This window comes from Gastrolobium bilobum, unplaced genomic scaffold (genome assembly GCF_033153095.1).
Source record: "Gastrolobium bilobum isolate Gb01-03AN ecotype WA unplaced genomic scaffold, APGP_CSIRO_Gbil_v1 utg19316, whole genome shotgun sequence".
In the NCBI taxonomy this organism is placed as follows: Eukaryota; Viridiplantae; Streptophyta; class Magnoliopsida; order Fabales; family Fabaceae; genus Gastrolobium; species Gastrolobium bilobum.
Genome location: NW_026895210.1, coordinates 105,760 through 122,283, shown reverse-complemented (window position 1 = coordinate 122,283; position 16,524 = coordinate 105,760). Strand labels below are relative to the sequence as shown.

General features: G+C 36.1%; 1 protein-coding gene and 1 non-coding gene across 2 annotated transcripts; one reads left to right on the top strand and one right to left on the bottom strand.

Moving 5' to 3' along the window:
* Positions 1 to 611: 611 nt before the first annotated feature.
* On the bottom strand, positions 612 to 683 carry TRNAQ-CUG (transfer RNA glutamine (anticodon CUG)). The gene has a single exon. It is a non-coding gene; the product is annotated as a tRNA-Gln (tRNA).
* A 101-nt stretch (positions 684 to 784) lies between these two features.
* On the top strand, positions 785 to 10,484 carry LOC133299893 (uncharacterized). Its single transcript, XM_061499390.1, has 16 exons — positions 785 to 1,034; positions 1,146 to 1,307; positions 2,094 to 2,273; positions 2,377 to 2,434; positions 3,393 to 3,443; positions 3,896 to 3,978; positions 4,607 to 4,694; positions 4,949 to 4,990; positions 5,083 to 5,157; positions 5,310 to 5,378; positions 5,775 to 5,890; positions 8,411 to 8,523; positions 8,997 to 9,076; positions 9,307 to 9,427; positions 10,083 to 10,149; positions 10,250 to 10,484. Exons 1-16 carry the CDS (start codon positions 787 to 789, stop codon positions 10,383 to 10,385), a joined length of 1,689 nt encoding a protein of 562 aa, XP_061355374.1. The 5' UTR covers positions 785 to 786; the 3' UTR covers positions 10,386 to 10,484.
* Positions 10,485 to 16,524: the final 6,040 nt, after the last annotated feature.

The window sequence follows — 16,524 nt, the reverse complement described above, 5'->3', positions numbered from 1 at the left end:
CAGATCATACCCAATATTTTTTACACAAGCCTGACCTATTTAAGTCAAAGCCTAGCCCAGCCCATTTACACCCTTACCTCAGGCCCTCACATACTTTTATGTTTATGTAGAAAATAATTTTATAAATTATCTTCTATAACATGAAAAATATTAAATTTTAAATAAATATTCCGTTAACTAGAGCAATGAGAAAATGTCAGTTCTATAAATAAGAATATTATTATTTACTAAATAGATATTTAATTAACAGGGGAATGGATGCATAAATATAACACATAAATATAACTTGCTAATTCAATCCTTATTTTTATATTTTTATTTTAAATATTTTTTCGATTCAACTAGTTTAACCATTAATTTATTGATTAAATTAAACTAGTGAATCAAATATTTCTAATGTGAGATAATTAGAATTATATAAATATATTGTTATTTGTGGCCAAAAATAAAGATATTTAAACCTTAAAAAAAAAACAAAAAAAAAAAAAAACCACGAGGGGATGCCTTTTCTTTCCACTCAGGATGATGGATTTTTTTTTTTTTTTTTGGTATTAATATGTTCCTATATTATAACTCATGAAAAAATTTCGAAAAAAAATGAAATAAATTAAAGGTCCCACCGAGATTTGAACTCGGGTTACTGGATTCAGAGTCCAATGTCCTGACCACTAGACCATGGGACCGATGGCGTACACTGTTAAATTAAAACATTTAAAATTAAAAAAACACCCAAAAATATTAATTAACTGAGTAGCTTTGTCAGTGTCACTGAGGAGTGAGTGAGTGATGTGGCGAAGAAGCTTAAGCACCGCCGTCGCTTTCAAGCACAAAAAGAAATGGGACGCCGTCGTCGTCGGCGGTGGCCATAACGGCTTGATCGCCGCCGCTTACCTGGCTCGCGCCGGCCTCTCCGTCTCCGTCCTCGAGCGCCGCCACCTCGTAGGCGGAGCCGCCGTCACGGAGGAGCTGATCCCCGGCTTCCGGTTCTCTCGCTGCAGCTACCTCCTCAGCCTCCTCCGTCCTCAAATCATTAGGTATATACACACACACACACGCACCCTTCCCATCTTCATTTTTTTGCTTTGAAATTTGAGGATTGAAAATGTTTCTTTCTTTTTGTTTTTAACTGATTGGGAATTTTAAAGAGAGTTGGAGTTGAAACGACACGGGTTGAAGTTGTTGAAGCCGATGGCGTCGTCGTCTACGCCCTCTCTGGATGGGCGTTACATTCTGTTGGGGCAGAGTGATGAACAGGATCATCTCGAGATTTCAAAGTTTTCAAAAAGAGATGCTGATGCATATTTCAGGTACTCTATGCATAATGCAATTTTTTTTGGCTTTTGCTTTTGTTTTAGTTTTAGTTTTATTTTTTATTTTATTTTTATTTTTTCTGTTTTTACCTATTCTCTCAGTCAAATTTATAAATTTTGGTACAATATTTTTTTTAAAAAAAAAAAAATTTGCATGAAACTATATAAAGATTTATTTATTTATTTGACGGATTCTGAATGTGCTAATGCTTTGGAAGTTGATACCAATGTCTACAATATTGAGCTAGGGCGTTTGCTGGAGGAAAATTTTTATTTTACTTGGGAATCATGATTTCCATAAATATGGTGGGAAAATGAGTTTTCCGTAAATATTATCAAAAAGTTGTTTGATAGGCTAAAATATTACTGGAAATATTGAGTTAATTTTCTTAATGCTATGTTTGGTAGTGTTAAATTTTCCCTTATTAATTTTGGGTGGTATTCTTGGATGATATTCAGAAAATTTGACACAATGAAATCTCGGGAAAATCAGATTCTCCGTAAAATTTTAAAAATCTCCAAACGTAGGTAAATAAGATTACCACCCTCAGTTTGCTAGAATCCTAAATAAAATCTTCTACCAAAATTCCCTTAAAGTTTAAACAGTTTATAGTTAAAAAATATGTAAAAGAGTGTCAAATTCTTATTTTTTGACCATGTAAGGCATTTGATTCTCCGTGTCAAGGTTTTGAAATCCATTATTGTAACCAAACAGTTATAATGATGTTTCAATTTTATGTGTTCTAATTTATGTGAACAATTTTGTTTTTCTCGTGTTTGTAGGTATGAAGCTCAACTCCGAAAATTTTGTAAAATCATGGATTTTGTTTTGGATTCACCTACCCCTGAAACTTTGCACGAGAGTGCATCTAAAGTTGAGTGGCTGAGCTCTAAGTTGGAGAAATATAAGTTTTGGGGTCAGTTTCTGCGGCACACTCTTTCATTGGGGCAAAAAGGCATTGTGTAAGATTTAATTCAGCTTTAAAAGTTCTTGGAACATCAATCCCATCTTCAAGAAGATAGATCTCGACTTAAATATCTAATTTTGAGTATAATACTTGTCCAGGGACTTAATGGAATTATTACTGTCTCCAACTTCGAAGGTCCTGGATAAATGGTTTGAGGTTGTCATTTGCTTAATTATTGTAAAATAGATTTGGTGTTTAGTCATTTCAATCTGTTTATGATGTTGAATGGGTTATTGCACTTATTTTTTTCTCGAACTTACCCGAGTTAGTCAAAGCACAAAATTTGTTACTTATTTTGAGCAAAATGATCCTGGAGGGTTCTTTTTACATTTGCTTATTACTAAGATCAATACGTTTGTTTGTTACATTCATTTCTTTGGGTGTCTTGGAAGTATTTACCATGTAAGGAAATTAATAAGCTGTTGTGTTTCTCATTCACATGCATCATGCCTAAGTGCAAATATGTTGCCATATAAAATATGGTATTTTAGAGGAGTTGTAACCGAACACAAAATTTATTTAGAGGAATATATGACACATTAACAGTTCCATACAATTTGTCGCTATTGTTGAAAACAAAATATACCGTCCTGATCATCCAATACCGTCTAGGCTTCAAGGGTTTTTGTTTGAAGCTATATTCCCCAGTGTTAGATAAATACAAAACCATTAATATAACCTCCCTAGCAGCTTAAACTTTTGGGTTGAAATAGTTCTTAACGTGGTATCAGAGCCGACATGACTAAGTAGTCATGAGTTCGATTCTCAAACCGCCACATTCTATTAATAAAAATAATTAAATATTATGGAGTTTCTTAGCACAAATAGATTGGGCTTAATGCATCATCTACCCTTCAAGACCAATGAGCTCTCGTGTGTGTGGACATGTTAGAGAAATATAAAACAATTAATATAACCTCACCCTAGCTTAAGCTTTTGGGTTAAAATGGTTCTTAACACCTAATTTTGTTAAAATATTATTATTCAATAACTTATTATATTACATGACTATCGCCTTGGCACTGACTCATGAATAAATGTTAAGTGTTTTTTACTTGAAAAAAGACTTTGGCCCTCAATCTTTCTAATATTTATTGTTGATCTGGGAATGCAGTCAAATTTATTGAAGGCAACACTTGCAGGAGATGCTATCATTGGGAGTATGGTGAGAGTTTTCTTTTTTTATAGGGTTTAGCATAATTTAGTTAGCATCTTTGTTCTACAAACAAATTTAGACAGTCCTTGTCATGAATTTTTAAGAATGATATTTTTTCCTCCTCTTTCATAGTTCATTGTATCCCGATTCTTTTAATATAATTTTGTCTTTATCCAAAAAGTTATTTCAGATCCAATATGTTAACAAAGAGTTAATTTCAGACTCTCTTTCATTGTTTTACATAATGAATAAATAATAGTTTATTTTATCGGATGAAATATTGTCAGACTTGTTTTGAAATAATCAAGAATTATTTAAGAATCTGCATTCTTTTTACATGCATTTTCTCTCCATTATTTGCGGATCTTCAATATAACATGCTGCATTTTAGTAAATTAGTTTCTTTATTCTTTTGTCCAGTACTTATAAGCCTGTGCTGCTAAACTTTTCCTTTTAAATAGATGAACATCAACACTCCTGGAAGTGGATATGTTCTGCTACACCATGTGATGGGTGAAACAGATGGTGATCGTAATATTTGGTCGTGAGTATTTACTTTGTTTAGGTTAATTGATTTGGCAATGTTTGAAACATTAATATAGGCAAAGACCTGGCGTTGAAATTCTACCACCAAAAAATGGATTATCACCAGGTGTGTAACAACAAATGCACCTGAAAGAACAAATATTGATACCAACTACCAAGCCTGAATATGTATATGTGCTAAATGCATGACGAAATGAGAATGCAATGTTTTGAAATAATGAATATCAGTTCTAAATATAATAAATTTAAACTGATACTGTCAGTAAAAAAATAAATAAAAAATAAAATTAATGCATCGTCTTGCTTGACCCTATTATTAATGAAAAATTATCACTAATTCTTGTTTATCCAGGCTGGTTCTTTTGGAAAAAGATCCTAATATGTAAAATTCTAAATTTTTTGAATTAGATATTTCAATTGGTTTCCATTGTTTTGTTTTGTCTTCAGTCTTTAGAGTTTAGAAGGTGTAGTGTTCTGTTGCACATGAAGACTGATATCTTTTCTAGGCTTTCTTGTGGTCTAGTGCATGAGGTTCCTGCATTATGCTTGCCAGTATATTAGTCTTAATCGTTTGTCAAGAAATCATTTGTCAATTCCAATTCATAGATGGAAGCATTCATATGCAGGCATGTTGAAGGCGGGATGGGTGCTGTATCCCTCACTATAAGTAAAGCTGCTAAGGAAGCTGGGGTTCGTATTGAAACAAATGCAGAGGTTTGTTTCCCATGAGCCCTCTTCTTCCCCATATGTGGTTGTAAGATTTTTCAGATATAAAACTATAATTTTGGTTTGTCATATTTAGTTTTTCTACATGAGAGTATATTATTGAGTTTTCATTTATTTGATTTATTAATATATAGTTCAAACTAACTTAATTGAAGAAAAAGGTAAGAGCTAAATTTTTTCTCCATTACTGTTATTTTTATCCCATTTTTGTTCCAGTTTCTAATCATTAGCAACTGAACCAGGTTTTACAGGTGATTGTGGAAGACACTGGCAGGGCAAATGGAGTGGGTTGGCTTGCTTCCTGCTTTTGCTCAATAGATATCAAAGCATCTATTATAAGATTCTGATCGATGATTATACTTTGCTGATAATCTAGGTATTGCTGGCTGATGGGACTAAAGTGCACTCTTCAGTTGTTTTGTCAAATGCAACTCCTTACAAGACCTTTACAGTAAGCAGTCTGAAATTATTAATTCATGTCATGCCAGGCAAGAATCAATTATACAGAGTAATAGTTGAATATCAAGTAACGGAAAATGGGTCAATGCTGGATTTATGTCAGTTTCTCAGCTGTCTCAGTATGCTGTTGTGATTGTTTGGCAGCAACTGGTACCTCGAGATTTTCTTCCTGTTGAATTTCTTCGTGCAATTAAGTATTCCGACTACAGCTCTGTAAGATACTTTCTATTGAACATTATTTCTTTTACTTGTTTATTGAATGTAGAAACTGGTACCATAAATTATCTCATGATTGAATGTAGAAACTGGAGTCATGCAATGTTACTTTTATTATTTGGGATTACATTTGGGTATGTCATACAGACAAATTTTTTTATTGAAGTAATTTGTGTTGAAGGATGAAAAAGAAAAAAATATCATTGAAGAATAAGTTCTTTGAACCTCGGATGATTGTTCTGGTAGCACTTCACGTGGCATTTTTATTATGCTTTGGTTTAATATAAATTTGCAAGTCAAAAGCAGGCTGAATGCTTCTGGAATGGAACTTCTCCGTTTTGCTTAAACTAGTCTCATATTTTATGGTTTTGATTCGTTCATCAATTGGAGCAGGGAACAACGAAAATCAATGTAGCTGTTGATAAGCTGCCCCAGTTCCACTGTTTCAAGTTAAATCATGCAGAAGTGGGTCCTCAGCATACAGCTACCATCCATATTGGTTTTGAAAGGTACGCTAGCATATAGAACTTATTTTTGTTGGGTTAAATTTTAATGAGATAAAAAATAGAAAATAGAAATGTGAAGAGTTTTCTGGTGAAGAGTCATGTCCTTAGGTTTGTGTTAGTGGACATTAATGAGTTTAGAGTTTCTAAGAAGTAGTCATTATGTGTTGTGTCATTTAGTTATTGTTATATATAGTGTCATGTATCTGTAATGAAAAAAAGAAGCCTGTGAAAGAGATAATAAGAAATAGAGTTTCAGCTCCTTTATCAGTGAGTTATTTACTGGTTTTGCTCCTAGTATAGAAATCGATCCAACAAATTGGTATCAGAGCTATGGAGAAAAAGAGCGAGTTGGAGGTGCCACTCTTCCATGGAGATAAGGATGAAGCATTGGATTGGCTTCTCTGTTTGAAGGAACATTTTCGGAAAGAAAAAAACTGGACGGAGGACAAATGGCAGGTAGCCATGAGAAGACTCAGAGGAAGCGCAATCAAATGGTTCCGTACATGGAACTCCGCGACTTTAATAATATGTGGAAGGATTTTCTAACGACCTTCATAACAAAATACTTGCCTGGACGTTTTGATCTGATTAATGAAGAAGATGAAATCTTCAATGATGATGATGAAGATGAGGAGAATGATGCGGATGAAGAAGAGACCGAGATGGCGGAATCCGAGGTTGCCAACGGCAACGCATCCGCGGAGGAGATTGACGTGTCGGAGCGCGTAAGAGATGACTCGGAGAAGAAGACGATGGAGATGACTGAGAACAAGGGAGCCGAGATAGAAGAGGAGGATAACAAGGGAGTCGAGATAGAAGAGGAGGAGAACGAAGGAGCCGAGATCAAAGCGGAGAAGGACGGGAACGACGAGTCCATAGTCGAGGTAGAAGACTTCGCGGAACCTGAGTGTCTGGAGACAGAGTCAAAAATCGTAAAGGAGATTGAGAAGCCGAGGTGCTTGATGGAGACCGGCATGGAGGAGACTGCGAATCCGAGTTCCGTGTTGATAACTGGGATGGGGGAGATCCTGGCTAAATCACCGAGTTCATATTTTGGAGAAGAGCTCGACCCCGGCGTGATGAGGTTGATGTCGGAGACCGGCATAGGCGCGGTTCGGGTTGGAAGTCAGAAGTCGGAGACTGCATTGAATTCATGGTGGAAGTGGAAGATGTCGACACCACCGAAAAGAGACCATTTCCCTGGAGGACGGTTGTCTGAGATTCTATCGATGAGGCGCGTGGGAGCTAGACTTGTTGAAGAAGAACCCGGCGATGAAGAAGAACCCGACGATGAAGAAACTGAGAGCGGAAAAATGGAAGGTGTGATTGTGGATAGGGAACCCGGCGATGAGGAGCCTAGAGTTACTTTTATGGCGGAATCATTTTGGCTCAAGCGTAAACCAGAAGAAGATCGTGGGGCGGAATCAGAAAATGATGCGTTGAGTTATTTGCGTGATGATGGGAATCAACGGTCTTCAATGAGTGATGGGGTTACTGTGGTTGATGAGGCCCAACGTGCTATTAATGTAGCACATGTTGAATCTGAAAGTATTAAAATTGGCATAGGTGTTGTAAAACTAACGGGACGTTATAGTGATACAGATACTGATCAGTATGATGACTTGTGTAATGATCATACGTGTAAGAATGGAAGTGGAAGTATATTGGAGGATGAGGTCGACAGAGAAAATTTCAAGACTGTCTATCTTCCACCAATGAAGGAACCGCCGGACAAAATTTTTTTTTTTGAAGAAAGGGGTGCAACATGGAAGCAGCGAAAAAATCAATCGGTGGGAAATTTAAAAAAAGAAGAATTAAAATTTAAGGGGGAGTTTTGTTGGGTTAAATTTTAATGAGATAAAAAATAGAAAATAGAAAATAGAAATGTGAAGAGTTTTCTGGTGAAGAGTCATGTCCTTAGGTTTGTGTTAGTGGACATTAATGAGTTAAGAGTTTCTAAGAAGTAGTCATTAACATGGAAGCAGCGAAAAAATCAATTGGTGGGAAATTTAAAAAAAGAAGAATTAAAATTTAAGGGGGAGTTTTGTTGGGTTAAATTTTAATGAGATAAAAAATAGAAAATAGAAAATAGAAATGTGAAGAGTTTTCTGGTGAAGAGTCATGTCCTTAGGTTTGTGTTAGTGGACATTAATGAGTTAAGAGTTTCTAAGAAGTAGTCATTATGTGTTGTGTCATTTAGTTGTTGTTATATATAGTGTCATGTATCTGTAATGAAAAAAAGAAGCCTGTGAAAGAGATAAAAAGAAATAGAGTTTCAGCTCCTTTATCAGTGAGTTATTTACTGGTTTTGCTCCTAGTATAGAAATCGATCCAACAATTTTTTCTCATTCTCATATTGGTTTTGACATTCCAAACTTTAACAGATCTGCTGCTATAGTTGTGCTGGATTTCTTGTATTTATTCATGTCAATTAATGGAAACTTAGAAGTTTACTTACATGATATTTGGTAATCGATTGTTAATTGGTTTTTGTATTTTCTTTTCTATTTTTTTCTATGCCAGCATGGAGGAGATTAGATCAGCTTGTCAAGATGCTAGTAATGGCTTACCATCGCGAAGGCCTGTGATGGAGATGACAATTCCTTCTTCGTTGGACAATACCATATCACCACCTGGTATGACATAATCTTCAGCCATCTTTCATATATTCAGACAGAGCAAATAGAGTCATTTGATTTTGTTGTAATAAAATTGAAATATTAAATAGCTTTAACTTGGGTTACAATTTATTGACAAAGTTCTTTTAGTTTCAGTTCTCATATTTTATAATTTTACAAATGGAAATCTCATGAAAGAGAATTAGAGAAACAGAAGATAAGGACTCTGGTTCTTCTACTTAAAACTTCTGCATGTTCAAATCGTTAAAAAGAGAAGAAACAATCATGCAGATATTCTTGTTCATGGAGACAGACTCTTGTTAATGCATGGGTTGGAGCAACATAATAGGAACGAAACATAGCTATTTAGAAGTAGTCAAATATTTTGTCGCTTGTGTTATTGAGGCCTGATATGTTTTTCATTTCAGGTAGGCTTCATATTTATGTATCATTAAAATAGTGTAGCAGTCAACTTGTGTGCTATCTTGTAGGTAAGCATGTCATCAACTTTTTTACGCAATATACACCTTATAGACCCTCAAATGGTAGCTGGGATAATGTTGAATACAGAGTAAGTTATACTTGCATAATTGGTCTTATGTACTTTGTTGAACAACTGTTATTTTCTGGGCAACAATGCAGTTGTAGTGTACTTGACTGATCTTTTTTTTTGGATATAATAAACCTGTTATTGATCCTCTTTTAACCTCTATTGAATTTTCTTTTGCATTCTTGGGTGCATGACTCATTGTTTAAAATTTGAAAAGAGCTTCAGCAATTTATTATAATTGTCAACTGTAGGAATCATATGCACAAAGATGTTTTAACTTGATCGATGAATATGCGCCTGGCTTTGGCTCATCTGTCATAGGTTATGACATGCTTACACCACCAGATCTGGAAAGGGAAATTGGACTGACAGGTAATCTGTAAATTTAATCTTTACAGTAATAGATTAATATTGAGATCAAGGTTGTCAAAACTCGAGAGATTAGGTAAATTCATCAAGCCTCTGTAAACTTGACTGGTAAACTCTTAAGAGCTACTTAAAAATAATAAATTTTGCCCAACATTTTGACTTTTTTACCATAGTTCAAAATATAAGCCATCTTTCTACCCAATATTATCGTATTTCCAACCTTTTACTTTTAGAAGTAGTAACTCTGATGCTTGAGGTAAATAAACAGGCAAGGTGACCAACAAATATAACATGAACATTTCAGTCTAGTTTACCAAAATAGAGGAAAGTATGTGCGTACCCAACAATACAACACAAACATTTCTCAATATACAGAGGCATTGAAACTTGTACCGGACAAAAAAAGTACTTATCTAATTCAATCCTAATAACACTATCAACTTGTGGTTACTTATGTTATTGCTCTTTTAAGACATTTAGACTTGCATTAAATGAATCTATTTTTATCTAATTCAATCCTAATAACGCTCTCTCTCTCTCTCTCTCACACACACATATATTGCAAAACATTTTACTAAACTTCTCCACTGTCTAATATAAAAACCACTTCATAACATGTAAACGCTCTTCTGAATTGAAAATCAACGAATGTGTATAGGAGGAAATATTTTCCATGGTGCTATGGGTTTGGATTCGCTCTTCTTAATGCGACCTGTGAAAGGCTGGTAAGTTTGTACATAAAGTATTACAGAAAATGTATTAAAAAAAAAAAGTATTACAGAAAATCCCATAATGGCATCAAGAAAAATGCTTTTTGTGGAATAGGTCAAATCACAAGACACCAATCAGGGACTTGTATCTATGTGGAAGTGGATCTCATCCTGGAGGTGGTGTCATGGGGGCACCTGGAAGAAATGCTGCACGTGTTATTTTACAGGATTTAAAGAAGCACTATCAATAAGATTTATATTTCATCAAAGAAATCTGTTTCAACTTTCAACTAAGTTTTGTATATATGTCATCAGACATTCAGGTCTAATGAATGTATCAAGAAGCCTCCTTGTATGGTGTGTTTGGATGGGCTTTTTTTTAAAAAAAAAAAAAAAATTACAAAAATGCTTTTAAAAATAGAGATAGGATATTGTGACACACAAATAATGTTACGCACAATGTTACGACCACATCTTAACCGTTGATTTCCGTCAATCAACGGTTATCATTTTTCAAATCAAACTCATTAATTAATTATTAATTCGCAATAAGTGATAATCGTTGATTGACGGAAATCAACAGTTAAGATGTGGTCGTAACATTGTGCGTAACATTATTTGTGTGTCACAATATCCTATCCCTTAAAAATAAAATACATCATCCCCATGCCTGTGTCAAAAGTCCCACCCTATCCTGCTAATGAGAGTGGAGGTGGTGGAAAGTTAGCTACACTTTCAGAGAGAAGAGCAAAGTTCAAACCTTGGATAAGGCAATTGTTAGGAAGGTCATTTGGTCTGCATCCATGGCTGAGGGTTTAGTGTTACAATAATGTTTGTAGGATACCATAATAGTAATAATAATAAAGTTTCCACCCCAGCCTCTTCCTAGGTAGCAGAGTATTTGTAGGGTAATGAAAAACTACCACAAATTTTATGGTGTCATTTTTGTTTACTTATCAGGTTTAAATTGCCACTACCCAAATGCCGAAGAGCTGAGTTTGTAATTTAGTTTCATTTGACGTACATATGCATATGGAATTTTGGAATGATAGAGCAGAAATTAAGTTTTCCATGTGTTAGATTTTCCATCCTTTCAGTAGATAGTGCCACCAACCGAGTAATCTGGTGTAAGGTATTGGCACCTGAATTTAAGCATGGGAAGCAAGGTTCAATTAATCAGGCATAGCATTGCACAGACAATAATAGAGATTACTATACTAAGCATGAATGATTTCCAAGTCAAACTTAAGATGATGCTTAACACTACATTCAAACGTCAGAGTCTAACTTGATTACCCCTCACAAGACATGATATTCACTCATCACTCAGTGTTTGGGGTCATTCATCATCACTCATTTCATCACAGCTGTTGTTCTACCATAAGCTTGATCTTTTTCTCAAGTTCCTAAAGATGAGGAACATCAACACATGCCTGATTGATCAAAAGGGCTTCTTAAGGTTATAACTTGGCTTGGCTTAAGGTTAGAATCTTTTGGAAAGTAGCTGAATAATTATTGAGATTGAAACACCATTTTCATTAATACTCAATCATCTCTCAATTCAAGTTTCAGCACCACTTTTTATTCGAATTCATGATTCCTTCCTTTTTCTCACTTTTTCCTTCATCATTGCTTGTCAATTTTTGCAATTTATTTTTCTCTCTTTATATTCATGTGAGAACTATTCTTTTCTTTTCCTTTTCAACTGCTTAACTTCTAGTGGAGCTTACCTCAATTACTTCTAACTTTTTGATTATTGACATTTCAATCTCAATCAAGGTAAGTTCTGATGGAAGTGGTCTAAACAGTTTAATAAGGTAATTAAAAAAAATTGGTCTCAGGCTCAACATGGCTAACAATGGATGATTTCTCAGGTAGCTATTTGGCCATAAGCTTAAAAGAACAAAATGCCTCTATCACTTCAATCAACACATGCATTGGAGAGAATTAGATCAAGTTCTAGAGTACCACTGCAGTGAGGACTCTCAAAAAAAAAATTAACTGTATAGGCACAAACCTCACAAGCTGTGGTATCAAACTAGACTCTTCTTAATTTCATTTCAAGCATCATTATCATAGAAATCAAACAAACGAGCAATCATAATCTCTATTCATGCTCTATGCAATGTCATGACAATCTTGCATATCATGCAATGCTTCCTCATATTCAACCAAGGAATTGACTGAGTAGCACATCTAAATCAGGACTGTGCTTTCACATAGCAGGAAATGAAACTAAAAACACAAAATTTCTACCAAAATGAAAAAATAAAAAAGAAAATAACTAGAAAGGTTAAAATAACTCCCCTGAAGTAGCTATGAATTCGCTGAACCTTTTTCTGTGTGTGATACCTCGATTGCCGTGTATGCGGCCCCAATTCCCAGATTTAGAATATTGCTGTCCTCAGCAATAACTAAAGTAGTCGGAGAAAATACTGCTGCACAAGTATAAACATCACACATGTGAAATATCAGGCAGAAAATAACATAACCAATGTACTGGAGAATTATAACTCAAAATACCAAAGAGGTTCAAATTACCCTAACATAAACCTAGATGGTCAAACAAAGACAACGAAAATAAAACATCAAAATAAAAATTAATGTGACAGATAAGGGGAAGGAAATAAAAAAAAATAATAATAAAAACTCATTGGGTTGCCTCCCAAGTAGCGCTTGTTTAACGTCACGAGCCTGACGTACCCCTTGTGATCATGGTGGCTGGTAACTCGGGCTCAGTGATGACACTATACCCTTGCTCAGAATTTGTGTCCCGCCATGGTTATACTCATATGCATGTGGATAAGGATGAGGGTTCTCAGAAACTTTAAACTTAGTCCTCACATGCTTTTCCTTACCCTTGGGCTTTTCCATCTTAACCTTTGGCTTGCTTCCTTCATGCCACTGATGAATTTCCTTCTTATTCCTTTCCTCAACCTTTTTCTCCGCAATGTAATTGACTTGATTCTTAGGTTGAGGAGCAGGCAATGGAGGAGCTTCATTTATAAGTACTTTGAATATTGCTTGCTCTCCATCCACGCGCATTATCAACTCACCCTTAGGTACATCGATTAATGCTCCTGAGGTTGCTAAGAATGGCCTCCCGAAGATCATAGGCACACTGGCATCTTCATCAATGTCAAGGATAACAAAATCAGCAGGAATTAGAAATTTGTCTACCTTGACTAGCACATCTTCCACAATACCATGTGCTTGCTTTGTTGAGCGGTCGGCCAGTTGAACATTCATCCTAGTTGGCTTGACTTCATCAATTCCCAGCTTCTTCATCAGGGTTAATGGCATCACATTAACGCTGGCACCAAGATCACATAAGACTCTCTCTATAGTTGTCTTGCCAATGATGCATGGAATACTGAAGCTTCCTGGATCCTTCAACTTTGGAGGCATGTTTTTCTGTAGGATTACACTGCACTCCTCTGTTAATGTGACAGGTTCATCCTCTGTGAGCTTCCTCTTCTTAGATAATGTTTCCTTCAAGAATTTGGCATATGAAGGCATTTGCTCCAGAGTGTCTGCAAAAAGAATATTAATCTGCAATTTCTTAAAAATATCTAAAAATTTAGACAATTGCTTCCTTTGCTCATTTTGCTTTGGCCTCATTGGATATGGGAGTTTCTCAAAACGTGAGAAATCCCATTGCTTCTTTTGAACTGCAGGAGGTTGTTCCTTTGCTTCTTCTTCATCCTTTTGAGCTTGTTCATCCTTTCTTGTAGAAACTTCAACTTTCTCTTTTTCTAGCTCCTCATTCCTTGTAGTGATGACATTGCATTGCTCCTTTGACACTGCAACGCTCTTTTCTTGACTCCTCTCAGCTAGTTGTCTTGAAAGTTGGCCAATTTGAGTTTCCAAGTTTCTGATTGAAGCGTCTTGGTTCTTGTGGTAGGCTCTTGTCTCATTTATGTGATCATTAGTGGTTTTGGAAAGTTGTATCATCGCTTTCTCCAATTCAGATGGCTCTTTTTGTGGCAGAGGAGGAGGTTGCAGATAGTTGTTGGATTTATAATCCAAGCCGCTCCCTTGATTCTTCCTTTGAAAGTTATTTCCTTGGCCGCCATTCTGATTCCTTTGGTAACCTTGAATATTCTGTGGAGGCCTTGGATCATACCAAATTCCATTGACCTGGAATGGTTCAGCTCTATTGAGTGTAGGGCACTCATTAGTATCATGCGGCTCCTTGCAATACTCACAGTTAAATATATCAACCTTGGATGTTGAGAGCTGCATCTTGTCCAGCTTGGCATTCAAACTGGCCGATTGCTGTGAAATCACTTTTTGCTCAGCCAGTGATGCATTATTATTCCCCAATTGTAAAATTCCTTTCCTGAGCTGAATAGATGGGAATGCTGCTGCCATAGACGCATTCTCATTCCTTGCCATTAAATCCAGCAGCTCTAAAGTCTCATCTGCTGTCTTCTTTCCTATGGTGCCACCAGCTGCACCATTGACAATCATTCTGCATTCTGGCGTCATCCCATTATAGAAGACTCTGACCTTCTTTGTATCTGGCAAGTCATATTGTGGACACTTTCTGATCAGCTCCTGGTATCGAGTCCAGGCTGCACATAAAGTCTCTCCTGGTTGTTGGGTAAAATTGGTGATTTCATTCACCAACTTATTGTACTTTTCCATGGAAAAGTGCTCAGCAAAAAATTTAGCCGCCAAATCCTCCCATGTTCTGATGCTGTTGGGAGCTTGTCGATCCAACCATTTGAGAGCTCTCCCGGTCAATGCAAACGGGAACAATCGGAGTCTGATCGCATCGTCTGACACTCCGTTGTGTTTAGTTGTATCACAGATCCTTAAAAATCTGTCTATGAAGTCGTGAGGATCTTCATAGTCCTCTCCACCAAACTGAGTTTTCTCCACCAATGTGATGAGTGCTGGCTGGATGTCATAATTATTAGCAGCAATCGGTGGTTTGACAATACTCGAGTTTGGCCTTGTCAATTGAGGAGCCAAAATTGATTCCATCAGCTCAGCTGCTGGTGGATTTTCTTCTGCCATCTCTGTTTCTACTTCAAAGTGTGGAGTAGAATTTTCTGCTTCAGAATGTGAAGTAGAAGCCTTTGCTTGCCTCTTTTGCTTGGTATGTTGTCTTATCCTCTTTGCAGTCCTTTCTATCTCTGGATCGTAAACCAAAGTTGCAGGATCGACTGTACCACGAATAAACTAAAGCAAACAGATTAGTAACACAAAGATCCAAGCAAGAAAATCAAAAGTTATAAATAACTTGGCGTAGTCAATCCCCGGCAACGGCGCCAAAAACTATCGTACCAAGTAATAAAGAGTGAGTAGAGTATCGTCTCCACGAGGATTGATGCACCTAAGTTGTTATAACTATTCCTCTCTTGTTGGATTAATCAAAATAGGTTGAGAATGATTGTAGTTCATGAAACAAACTAAAATAATTAAAGTAAAAATGTAAATGATTCCAAAAGTGTTTTCAGAATGCAAGAACAAAAGATTAAGGATTGAGAAAATATTTGAGAAAATATTGCGGTAAGAGAAACAAACACCTTTCTGAACCCCACCTTGCAACTTGGATTACATTTACATTGGATTACATTTACATTTACCTATTCAATTGATCGAACAATTCATCATCTTTTATATGATTAGTTAAACCCTAATCCCCTAGTGATCTTAACCTTGTCAACTCTATTAGAATCCTAATCCCTTAGAAATCCCTTTTCGAGTTAACCCTTAAAATCAATGAATCTTTAACGTTCGCGGTTCATATAGCCTATCCCTAGTGCGTACATGAACAGTTATCTTATTCTTTGTCAGGAATTAGAATTCCAACATCCCTATTGTAAACCCTAACCCTCGCAGTCCTACTAGATTGATCAGTTCCAATAGAATTATAGAATGAAGAACAAGAAAAGATAAATGCAATTAAAATAGATAAACATAAAATTCAACCAAGGTACAAGGGGTTCACATCAAGGGTTGTGACCCTTACCACAATGATAAAACTAGCCAGACATGTTCATGTCTGACAAAATAACAATAAAAGAAAGTAGCATTTAAAACCTAGAAGAGAAAGGGAAGATGAAGATCTTCCGTCTGGATCGATCGAACCCTTGAATCTCCGAGAAGCTCCAAGGACTCTCTGCTCTATTTGTTGTTTTTCTCTCCTTGATTCTCCAAAAGTTCCTTCTTCTTATGTTTCAGATCCTTTTATTAGGTTTTGGGAAAACCTCTTTTCACTTGCACTCCCATTGGGCCTTATTTTGGCTGATTCGCACTTAAAAATATATCGTGCACGGGGCGCCAAGCCTGGCGCCCCAAACTTGGGAGAAACAGAAGCTGAATCTGTAAACGGCGCCCCGGGCGCCAACTCTGGAGTGCCGTGCGCCAGTCCCGCGC